This window comes from Phodopus roborovskii, unplaced genomic scaffold (genome assembly GCF_943737965.1).
Source record: "Phodopus roborovskii unplaced genomic scaffold, PHOROB, whole genome shotgun sequence".
NCBI lineage: Eukaryota > Metazoa > Chordata > Mammalia > Rodentia > Cricetidae > Phodopus > Phodopus roborovskii.
Window position 1 is genome coordinate 32,710,248 of NW_026126470.1, and position 12,126 is coordinate 32,722,373.

General features: G+C 45.9%; 1 protein-coding gene across 1 annotated transcript in view; it reads left to right on the forward strand.

The window, feature by feature from the left end:
* Positions 1-12,126, forward strand: part of Bace2 (beta-secretase 2) — a 72,305-nt gene that overhangs the window by 34,026 nt on the left and 26,153 nt on the right. Inside the window, exons 2-3 of the mRNA XM_051191960.1 lie at positions 2,745-2,833; positions 8,594-8,810. Coding sequence (XP_051047917.1) covers positions 2,745-2,833; positions 8,594-8,810 — 306 coding nt within the window. The remainder of the gene's footprint in view (positions 1-2,744; positions 2,834-8,593; positions 8,811-12,126) is intronic.

The window sequence follows — 12,126 nt, forward strand, 5'->3', positions numbered from 1 at the left end:
CCTGAGAGGACCTCAGGACACAGCACAGAGCTGGGTGAACAGAGTTTGGACCTGGGGCAGGAGGTGATGAACTTACTTCCTTGTGGGATGCCTCAGCCATTGTGGGAAATACAGTTTTCAAAAGCAAACCTCTGAGCCAGTAAGAAGGCTCTCTGCAGTGGCCACAGTTCCTGCCGCCAAGCACGACAGCCTGAATTCACTCCCTGGTACCCACATGACGGGGGAGAGAAGCAAACCTCACAAGGAAGTGTGTCTGTCTTAGTCAGTGCTCTGTTGTTGTGAAGGCACACATGACCATAGCAACTCTTATAGAAGAAAGTATTTAATTAGGGCTGGCTAATTTAAGGTGTTTAGTCCATTGTCATCATGGAAGAAAGCATGGTGGCATGCAGGCAGACATTCTAGAGAGTAGCTGATAGCTCTGCATTGGATCTACAGGCCCCAGGCAGAGAGAGAAATAGAGACCAGGCTTGACTTGAGCACTTGAAACTCCAAAGCCCTCCTACAGTGACACACTTCCTTCAACAAGGCCACACCTACTCCAACAAGGCCATTCCTCCTAATCCCTGTCAATTAGCACCACTCCCTAGTGACCAAGCATTCAAGTCTATGAATTTACAGGGGCCATTCCTATTCAAACCAAAACAAAGTGTATGTATACACACACACACACACACACAATATATATATATATATATATATATATATATATATATATATCTAGAAATCTACATGGTGTGATATATTGGCTTAGCAGTTAAGAGTACTCACTGTTCATCCGAGGACCTAAATTTGGTTCCTAGCACGCATGTCAGCTCCAGGGGATCCATGCATGTGTGTGCGCGTGCGCGCACACACACACACACACACACACACACACATTTTTTTTTTTTTAAGAAGATGTCTAGGTTGATAAACTCCCATGCAGACATGAGGACCTAAGTTTGGATCTGTCACACCCACATAAAAATCTGGGCACAGTAGTACATATTTATAACTACAGCCCTTGGAAGGTGGGTAATAGAAACAAGCAATCCCCGGAGCTGATTACTCAGCTAGCCTAACTGAATCAAGGTACTCCAGGTTCATAGAACTTACATTGTGCTAGATACTGTAAATAAGCCAGAGGTCATTTCATGTATTTGAGGCCAGGTATGGTGGTAGATGCCTTTTATCTCAGCGTTCAGGAGGCAGAGGCAGATGGATTTCTGTGAGTTTGAGACCAACCTGGTTTACATAGTGAGTGAGTTTCCAGGCCAGTCAGGGCTACATAAGTGAGACCCTGTTGATAGATAGATGATAGACAGACAGACGGACAGACAGATGTAAATAAATAAAGTATATGAAAAGGTGTGTGTAGGTCCCAGTTGTACAGCATTTTATGTCAGGAGTTGAGCCTTTGTGGATTTTTTATATTTACAGAGGGTCCTTGAACTCAGTGGATATTATAGAACATCTTTCCAATATTTCCATAGCTATCAGGATAGACATGACCAGTAGTGCCATGGGAGCAGGAATGAGGAAAAGAAGTTGGTGGTGCTTGCAGGGACAGGGATGGAAGCTCAAAGGGTGGTCAGTCCAGACAGCCTTGTCTAATAGCCTGAAGCTAGAGGTATCCCAACTGCCCAGCAGAAGAAGCAGAGGAAAGTGATGACCAGCTTAGTGGTATAAAGAAAAGAGCAGATAGTTCAAGGCATGTACGAATCCCAAAAGCAGCTGAGCCAAAATAGAAGAAAACTGCATGCTTACAGAATGTTGAAGAACAGATGAAGCTCACCTGTTCCAATAGAAGACAAAGACCAGCATCTCCCAGGGAAGAGGGCAAAGAGAACACATGGGACATGTAGGGATAATCGGGGGTTTAGGACTGTCTTGGCTTGGGTGCTCAAGCCTAAACTCACCATCAGACCTCTGGTTTGAGCTTTTGTTTGCTAGAGACAGGATTTCACTGTGTAGCCCAGGATAGCTTCCAATCCACCATCCTCCCTCTCTGGCCTCTGTAGTCCTGGGATTGCAGACATACACTACCACAGTCTCTTCGTTACTCCAAACTTAGACTTTACTAAAACTGAAAAAGAGACGGCCTGTTCGCTGGAACCAACACTCAGCAGTTAACAGCACTGACTGCTCTTGCAGAGAACCCAGGTTCAGTTCCCAGCACCCACAATGCAGTTCCCAACCATCTGTATCTCCAGTTCCAGGGCCTCTGATACCCTCTTCTTAACTCCATAGGCAGTATGCACACATGCGATGCATTTACATACTTCCAGGCAAAACACCCATGAAATGAAAACAGATTCTAGTAAGGAGAAGCTGTGATAAGAGTCTTCTGGGACTCAGCAGGAAGATGATGGAGGAAAAACTAACATTGAGGGAGGTCCCTGGGGAACAGAGACCATGGTGGATCTGATGCTCTAAGAAATAGTTGGACAAGCAAGAATTTCTCAGCCAGGCAGGGATGAACCTGAGTAAAATCCCATGAGTGACTAAGGAACTAGCTGTGTTAGCAAGTATTAGCGACCCAAAATCCCTCCACCCCAATAACCTGAGGCAAATCCCAATAGGCTGAACTGTAGCAGCGTCCTTCTGAGCTGTGTCGGGGTTTTCATATAATTTTATATGTCATTTTCTAACAACATTTCTCCCTCAATCAGTGGGTTTTTGCCAATCAACAAATGGCTGTGCTTGGGACTTCTTCAAATAACTAGAAACTTTCCATTTCTTTTCTCCTTAAAAAACAAAAGCTACAGATTCTTGTGGATACCGGAAGCAGTAACTTCGCTGTGGCGGGTGCTCCTCATTCCTACATAGACTCCTACTTTGACTCAGAGAGGTGAGTGGTCTATCCACAGCTTCAGTGGCTGGCCTTGGAGGTGTGTCCTGGATTGCATCTTTTAGAATGTATTAGAACAAAACAGCCAGAAGAACCATCTATCTCATTACAAGGGAGCAGTGTACATGGTTGCATGTTTGTATATCTATACATGTGTGCACGTATGTGTAAATGAATATACACACACAAAAAATATGCACGCTTCTTCTTCCAGGCAATCTGTATCAGCTTCCCCTGATAGCCTTGGGGAAATGTGCCTTATGGAAATTCAAGTGTAATATGTTCCTTGGTTACACAAGAGCTGCGTTTCAGAGTGTGGGAAAGCAGTTGCAGAGCAAGCCTACCCACGTGTCCCACCCATAGCATATCAGGCTCCAATCAGGTGCCAGGAATGTCAGGGTCTGCTGTTTACACAGCTGAAGAGAGGGCCGTGGCGACCTGTGCCAGGTGGCACCTCAGTACAATAGCTCCAGTCCCTCCCTCAAGAAACACAGCGCCTCTGTATGGCTCCACGTAGCGATAAAATGTCAGATTGATATCCAGGCATGACACCTGGCCAGTGATTGTTTTGTACCCAAGATAATTAAGACATGCCCAAAAGTTATTGTTATACTGTGAGCATGTGTGTGAAGTGGGTGGAGTCTCTGTGTGTGTGCCAGTGGGGTTGGGTTATGTGTGTGCCAACAGGTTGGGTTCTGGAGGTTTTGCTGTTTTGTCCTGGTAAAACTGGTGGTTCACCCAGGCCTCTCCCACTCCACCCCACCCACTCCCATCACACTGTCTGGACTGCTGCCCTGGAGTAGGACAGACCTCTCATATTTAACCCTGGGAGATAAAGGAGTTTTACTGAATTCCGCCTTAGCCCATGCAATGGCATCTTGCAACAAATGTTCCTACATGACATCAAAGACCTTATAGCTACCACATCATAATTCTTACAAGTCTGAGATATTGCATACATATCTGATCCAAAAAAACCTAGAATACTCCTAAAATGCTTTGAGTAGCCACTTGATCCTGTAAATAGTAGATTCTGCTACTGACCTCAGGCCAGTCACAACACAAATTTAACAAAACTACTGCATGCAGTGACCTTCTCAGGCCACGTTTATCAGGTGTGTGTGTGTGTGTGTGTGTGTGTGTGTGTGTGTGTGTGCGTGTGTATGAGAGACAGAGAGAAAGAAATGAAGTTTCATTTTTAGGTATGGATCCCCTTTCCCCAGGCATCTCGTTATGTATATGCAAACATTTCAGAAAAACTTAATCTGAAATACTTCTGATCTCAAGTATTTGGGGGGGGGGACACTCCATCAAGCCTTAGGGACAGGAATCAGGGGGCAGGAGTAAAGTACACAGGACACCATATGAGCATGTCCAATGAGAGGCATAGAGTGGATGCTGGAGGCCGCACACCAGTGTGGATGTGGGACAGTTGTGACACAGACCTAGTATAGGCCATTTGGGCAAACTGGCTTAGACCAGTTACCTGCTTATCTTGGGTAGTTGATGGGATTTTCTAAAATGAAGAAGAATCTTCGTGAGCTGAAAAATACAGTGTCAACTGCCTTCCATTCATGTATTAGTTAATGATCATGAGTTAATTAGTTGATGGTCCAATGCATGATATTTAGGGTGAATGAGAAAGGGAGGTTCCCCCTGGCTCGTGCAAATAGCTTTCCACCCACGTGCATATAGGGGACTTGAGGAAGCTCTGTGGCAGGTGGGCGGTTCTAGATTTTTTTAAAAGGAGATGCCCTGCCTCTTCTAGGATTGTACCATTCTTGGCACTGAGCTATCAGTAGTCCAAAACAGGGCAGCACCTTCCATTCCAAGATCCATTCCCCTTGCAGACCAGGAAGTCCCACGTCACAAATCCGAAAGCAGGTAAACTGCCCACCCTCCCAGCAGTGCGGTAATTCTTTGCTTATCTCACATCTGTTGGGGTAAGGTTCATAGGAAGGAAGCCATAAAGCTGGAGCTGGCGTGAGTCAGGATCATGAGGACATGTAGGGGCCATATGGTGCAGTGTAAAGGCAATGTCCAGCCAGGAGGCAACTATCTGGCAGCCCCTTGTTTGGGGGCTTCATTTTCAGCTCCAGCAGGGCCAAAGCGCACCCACCCAGGCATCCTACTATGCAGGTTTTTTTTTTTTAATGTGCCAGGGTTAAAAAAAAAAGTCACTGTTGCTGATGTTGTGTACTCTACCACTCAGTGTTACTAGTCAACTTCAGACAGCATGACTGCTTTCTCACAGACCTCCTGCTGTGTTTACTGTTAGGGTGTTCTGAGTTCACTCAGGCTCCAGCAGGACTCACTCTCTCTCTCTCTGTCTCTCTCTCTCTCTCTCTCTCTCTCTCTCACACACACACACACACACACACACACACACACACACACCATCTCTGCTGCTGCTGCTGCTGCTTCTGCTACTCTGCCTTCCTCCTTCATGTTGAACTTCGTGCCTCTGGCCAGGTGTGTGGGAGGTGAGCCACGGAAATTCGCCTTTACCCTGTGCAGTGAGCTGGGCTTCTCAGGCCTGCCTTCATCCGAGTCAATAGGAGCTCTCGGTCTTTCCACTGTTGCTGTGATCCTTCAGCCTTCCTTCCTGCTAGGCCACAAAAGGATAGACACCCCCTCAGCCCTGCTACCTCAGATCTCTATCCCCTGCTAGGAAAAGCAAGACTTCCCTCTGCGCTCTGTTTTTGCCTTTTCTGCCTTCTCCCCAGCGAGGACTGTTGAGATTAGGGAAACCTTGTTTGCGCTTAGAGTATTTGCCCTCCGTGTAAATTATCATTTGTCTAGCACTTTTGCCGGTGTTGGCCATGGTGAGGTTTTTTCCAACCGCTGTATCTGATGGAAGCCAGACAACGGTCTCTTTCCTTCTGGATCCCTGACAAAGGTGCCTTTGTGGAGATGTGGGCCCCTGCCCTGCAATGTTTGAGTATCGATGTGGCCCTCTGATTTCTTTGTTATCATAAGGCTTCGGGTTGGGCATGGAAGCCTCTGATTCAAGCCCCCAGCCTTTCAGATGTTCGGGTTTTGTACTTCCCGAAGCATGTGCAGTAATTGGAGATTTGGCGCAGGGTTCTTTGAGAAGATCACTTTGATTTATGGAAGACGATGGACCACTGTGAGTCATTTGTGTGACTTGTCCCCATCGTTAGCCCTCTTTGCAGTTGTTGGACGCCCTGGTGTATAACTATGCAGCAAAAGGGAAAGAGGTACTTTTTTTTTTTTTTTTTTTTTTTTTTCAAATGCATTTTCCTTTAGGCCAATAAAATGGCCTCCAACAATCCGGCTTGGTAAAAGACCAAATGTGTACCTCATTTAACCCTCTGTCATTCAGGAGCCTAAGCATGCTTGTCTATTAATGTTGCCTCATTCCTGCACTCCATCTGGCATGAAACCCACAGAAACACTGAAGCAATGAATCAACTAATTTTATTTAAAGATGCCTATAGGTGAGATTAGAGAACCAAAGGACCACCTGGTGATATCTTTAAGGAGGTCAGAGGGACAGACACACAGATGTCTTCCTATGCAGTAGGTGACAATTCTTTTTTTTTTTTTTTTGCTCAGATAACTTTTCGAGACTGTCTGTGGTTTACCTGTCCATAAGGAGCTGGCTTCTTTGGAGCCAGAGGGCTTGAACCACCAAGCCAGGCTCAAGGCTCCCTTCCATTCAGCTCTAGTCACTTCTGAAATCACTGACAAGTCACAAGGTCCAAATCACCAAGACCACTGATGCCAAACTCTGTAATGTGCACAGAAGTTGTGTGGAGAAGCCTGCAGGAGCCTTGGCATTCCCTGGGTGGGGAGAACCGGAGCTGACCCAAGGACATGCCTTGGCATTCAGCAACTCTGCCTCTCCACGCTCTCTGGAAACAATGGTGGCTTTTTCTTGAAACAAGATGGCCTGAAGTTCTGTTCTTGGCTTCAAGTGATCTTTCTTTTAGTCCTGCTTTTCCCTGAACTCTGATCAGAGGCAGAATGTCTTCCAAATCTTTTTCAAAGTGGTTTTTTTTTTTTTTTTTTTTTTTTTTTTTGTGCTGTGAGCAGACTCATTCCTGGCCACCCACATCTCTGACTGTTTGCCACGCCTGAGCATCTGGAATGGGGGCCTTGCAAGTAAGAAGCCCATCCAGGGTTTTCTCTTGATGTGACTAATGTGGAAAGCAAGGGAGAGCAGAGACCCGGCGTCAGGAAAAGTAGGATGTTATCAAATGAAGATGCGGAGTTCACTTTAAAGTGCTGGAGATAGACTAATAACCTTCAGGGCTGCTCATGATGCCTCCCAGGGCCCCCCCTTACTCTTTCAGATCCAGTAAAGGAGCCCCAAAGAGGGTGAGCTTACAATTAGAGCTTTCCTACATTCTCTCAGAAAATGCTTTCCATGGGGCTGGCCACTGATCGTGTGGAGCTGTTTAAATTAATTAGTGCTCAATGAAAGGAAATGAAAGTTCAGCATTTGGGCACCATCACATTCCAGTAGCTGCCTGTGGCTTCCATAATGGGCAAGAGAGACGCGGAACAGCACCATCACCAGAGCAGGTTCTGGTGGATAGTGCTGGTCTGGAACACAGCCCTGGACTGTTTAGAAGCCTGCTGACCAGGGACCTGAAACAATACCTTCTGCCCCTTCCTGCATTGTCGAATTATCTTCCATATCAGGAATGGTTGTCCCCCTTTTAAGAGGCAGTCAGGACTTTAAGTTTAGGGTGCCCAGTGGTGTCATCCTATAGGTATATTTTCTAGGACAACCTTGAGTTTTCTAATGGTAGCTCACAGATTGGAGAAAGCCAGGAAGCCCTTTGATAATTACACTAATTGTAGATGTTTTGTTGCAGACTGGTTGGGAGCCAGGATTTTGTTCTAAATTCATCGCAGATTAACCTTTCCAGTCTACATAGGTAGTCTCAGGAGGTACAATCCTGGCTTACCCTGGAATATTAGGGGACTGAAGCACACAACTCAATAGCTTGTACCAGAATAATACAGCTAGCGAGTGAGTGAGCCCGTATGTAGAATGTGGTACTATAATTCCTACTGCCTTTTCAATCTCTGCAAATGGCATGGAACTAACCAGAACTATCCATGTAAGGCAGCAGCAGGAAGCTCAAAAACATGTTGTGTGGTATGGTGCTGGGTCAGGTTCTTATTCTAAGGAACATGCTGAAGCCTAGATGAGATGAAAATAAAACACCATTCAAAGCCCAGCTTGGGGAAGTGATGAGGGAAGACAGCTACTTAGCTCAAAGGGTCCACAGTTGTAAACAGTGGGCCAAATCTAACTGGATGCTGGTTTGATAAATAAGGTTTTATTGGGGCACAGCCACACACATCTATGGCCATTCCCTTGATATGGCACCACAGCTTGGTACCTGCTACCGAGATTATAAGGTGAGCAAATCTGAGACCCAAGGTGTGCCCAGATCTGGGGTCCTTCAGAAAAACGAAGTGGCTAGATGAAGCACCTGACTCAGGGGTTTTACTTAAACATGGGGGAAGAATTCAACTCCAGGGTTGCATGCCAACCTCATGACATCCCTTCTACATGGCATGGCCATGGTTCCCAGATTGCCCATGCTTATGTCTTGTGTATAATGGTGTCTTGTTCAACAGGAACACCTCTTTCTACCATGCATCATTTCCTGTAGACTATACAGGACCGCTAACTCTGATGACCAGCTGTACCACAGTTGTAATCCAAAGAGCACAAGCCTACAGACAGAATACTACGGACATTTCTTTCTTCTGCAGATCCAGTACATACCACCCCAAGGGCTTTGATGTCACTGTGAAGTACACACAGGGAAGCTGGACTGGCATCGTTGGTCAGGACATTGTCACCATCCCCAAAGGCTTCAACAGCTCTTTTCTGGTCAACGTTGCCACCATTTTTGAATCTGAGAATTTCTTTTTGCCTGGGATTAAGTGGAATGGAATTCTCGGACTTGCTTATGCTGCCTTGGCCAAGGTAAGGCAAGTCTGTTCAAGTTAATCAGATGAGGTGATGGGGCTGTGAAAACTGGTTATTAAAGGGACACACACAGGGTTCCTGTGTTATGCTGGATGCTAGCTGCTAAGAATCACATAGCTAATGAGATGAAGTTTCTAGGCATGTTTGCAGCTTAGGGTAACTTCCTTTAAGATATGTTAGGTTTTTTTGTCTCTCTCTCTCTCTCTCTCTCTCTCTCTCTCTCTCTCTCTCTCTCTCTCTCTCTGTGTGTGTGTGTGTGTGTGTGTGTGTGTGTGTACATGTGTATAAGTGTTGGGTGCTGAGCATCACATAAATGAATAGAGACCAAGAGGTTGTATTAGGTGTCTTTCCTCAGTTACTTTTCACCTTATTTTTTTTAGACTTTCAGTGAACCTGAAACTCTCCAATTAAGTTAGGTTGATTAGCCAGCAAACCTCAGGGGACCCTTGTCTCCACCTCCCTAGTGCTGAGATTATAGGCATGTGCCACTATATCTGGCTTTTTACAATAGTTCCGGGGAATCAACCTCAGAGCCTCATGTTCCTGCCCTTTACCAAGTGAACCATAGTTCCAGCTCAGGTTTGTTACTGTTTTGTTTAATTTCTGTTTTGTTTCTTTTCTTTAATGTTAACAGAATGTGAGCCCTGTAGATTATGGAGATTTGCTTAGAAATGTTGATGAGGGTGGCATTAAAGGGAAACATACATATAATTAATCCCTCAGGATCATATGAAGACGAGGCCTATAAGTTACACTAAACCTTCAAATGGTAGAAATGCTCACCCAAAGCTGAGAGTACTGCTGTCCTCTCATCCAGGACGAGTTGATAATGTCCAGGAGACATTATCAACTGGTACATGATCAAGTGTCCTGTGGATAGCCAACCCCTGCAGGATGTCCAGGGGAAAATGCTGGAATGTTGTGCTTACAAAATTGGAGCCGTCCCAAGACAGGCTTGGGTCATGTCCAGTATGTGTGCTTGGATCAATCCAAAGAAATATTGCTATAGAAGAGGGCAGGCAGGGGGGATCTACCTGGGGCAGTTCCAGAGGCAGGTGTGTAAGGAGTAAGGTTTTTCACTCCTGCCGCCGGTCTTGTCCCGCCGCCGTGCCAGCCCCCAAACAACACACTGAGACTCTGTATTTGATATAATGCTGTTGACCAGTTACTTGTTTCTTATCGGCTAGCTCTGTCTTAAGTATTAACCCATTTCTATGTATTTCCACGTGGTCTTATCTTACCCGAGAGAGAGGGCTGATGGTTCTGTTCTCTCTCGTCTCTCCATCCTGACTCCTCCTTACTACTTCCTCTTTCCTCCTCGTCTCCTAGTCCCTCCTATCTTCCTTTCCTATTGGCCAACAGCACTTTATTCATTAACCAGTATGAGAAACATATTTACAGAATGACATCTCCCATCATCTCCTCTGTTCTGTCTAGAGTCTTGGTGTGTTATTTGGGGCTGGCGCGGTGGCAGGACAAGACCAGCCTCAGGAGAAAATACCTTACTACATACACAGGTGGATTCAGAAAAGGGCTGTATGAGGGAGACAGGCAGGTATTATGCACTTCAGCAAAGAAGATGGAGTCACCTGTGCTGGACCTGCTACTGGGGACCACTGTCTGGCTCAGTGGCTTAGGCCTAAACTACAGTGCACCCACAGGAGTCATAGACCTGTCTAGATCAGAACAATCCAGAAAAGATTGTTCACCCACCCTGTGGAACATGTGCTCAGCTCCAGTTTGTTAACAATGGTGTGTGGGGGCAGCAAATGGGGAATCCTGAGCTCTTAAAGTCTCCTGAAGAAACAGGGGTTACCAAGTGTCTGTCAGACCCCAGGCAGAAGACTTCATAAGATAGCTATTCATGCAGCTCATGTCCTGTGAGGCCCTCGTGGTTGCTTCAATGCAGAGGTTTATATCAATTGAAGCACAAGCCCCAGGCCACTCTCACTCTATTGTAGAGCCAGGACTGGCTCAAGAGCCCCTTTGTCCTAGGCACTGTGGACAGACTTCATAGATGTGAAGACTGGCATGGGACCTGTGTTCCCAAGTCCCCTCCTGCTGACAGTGTGGCCTTGGGCAAATCATCTTTGAGTGGTTGGAAATGGAGGATGAGATGATTTTAATGCTAATTGTTCTGAACAACAATCTCATATTAAATGGAAGTAATCGTGTGTAAAGCCTTCATGAGAACAGACTACTTTGGGGTTTCTGGGGAGGCGTCCAGACTCTCCACATGACCCTTTTATCTTTTTATCCATGAAATCCGCCATTGGAGGATCTAGTGGTAGTCTCTGCATGGAGTGGGCTGCATCTAAGAGGACCAGTCAGGTGGCCTGGGTTAAGTGTCTGAACTCCTGAAACAGTGTGGCTGGCCAAGGACTGGATGGTGATCCTTGTGTGAGGGAGCCTCAGATAGTTCTCCAAAGGGTACACATCACAACCACTAGGGGGCATCTTATGCTGCAGATGCCAAGCTCCAATGTACACCTCCTTAGATCTGGATCCTTCAGGGTTGGCTCTGACCAACTCTCAATTTTATTTATTTATTTGTTTGTTCCTTTATTGTCTTTGAGAGATTCTGAGGCCCAAGGCCTAAGGAAAAGAATAACACCATGTCTGAGCTATGCATGTGTCAGGCAGTCATGAATCTTCCTCTGTCCTACCAGCCAGCTCCCAAATAATGACAGAGACTTATCAATTATGAAAGTTCTGCCTCAGCTTAGGCCTGTTTCTAACTAGCTCTTATAACTTAAATTAACCCATTTCTATCACTCTATGTGATGCTGTGTAGCTCGTGGCTTTTACCTCTCCTCCACCATGTCCTGCTTCCTCTGCATCCAGCTGACGACTCCCCGTCTTCTTTCCAGATCTCTCTTTGTTGGGAACTCCCGCCGGTACCTTCTGCCTAGCTATTGGCCATTTAGCTTTTTATTAAATCAATTGCGATGACATTCTTTTACATGGTGTAATTAAATATCTTGTAACATCAAGCTCTATAGATACAAGGACCTTGGGCCTCTTAAACCCCAGAACAGGTCTGACAGGCAACTGTGGTCACAGTTTCCAGATAAGGGAGAAAAGACCTAGTCGAACTAGTCAGGACCTGTCCAAGGATTGGCCAAACATGAAGCAAGAGTTCATCCTCTGCTGCCTTTCAGGAAGGGGGACCAAGATAAGTCCCCACAAGATCCCATCCAGCCTTTGTTGAACTTTGTCTTTCAGTCCATCCAGATACAAAGCCTTTCTACAGAGATCACATGGGGAGATTGTGCTAAGCCCAGGGTAGGATTATAGGAGCAGAGACAGAAGG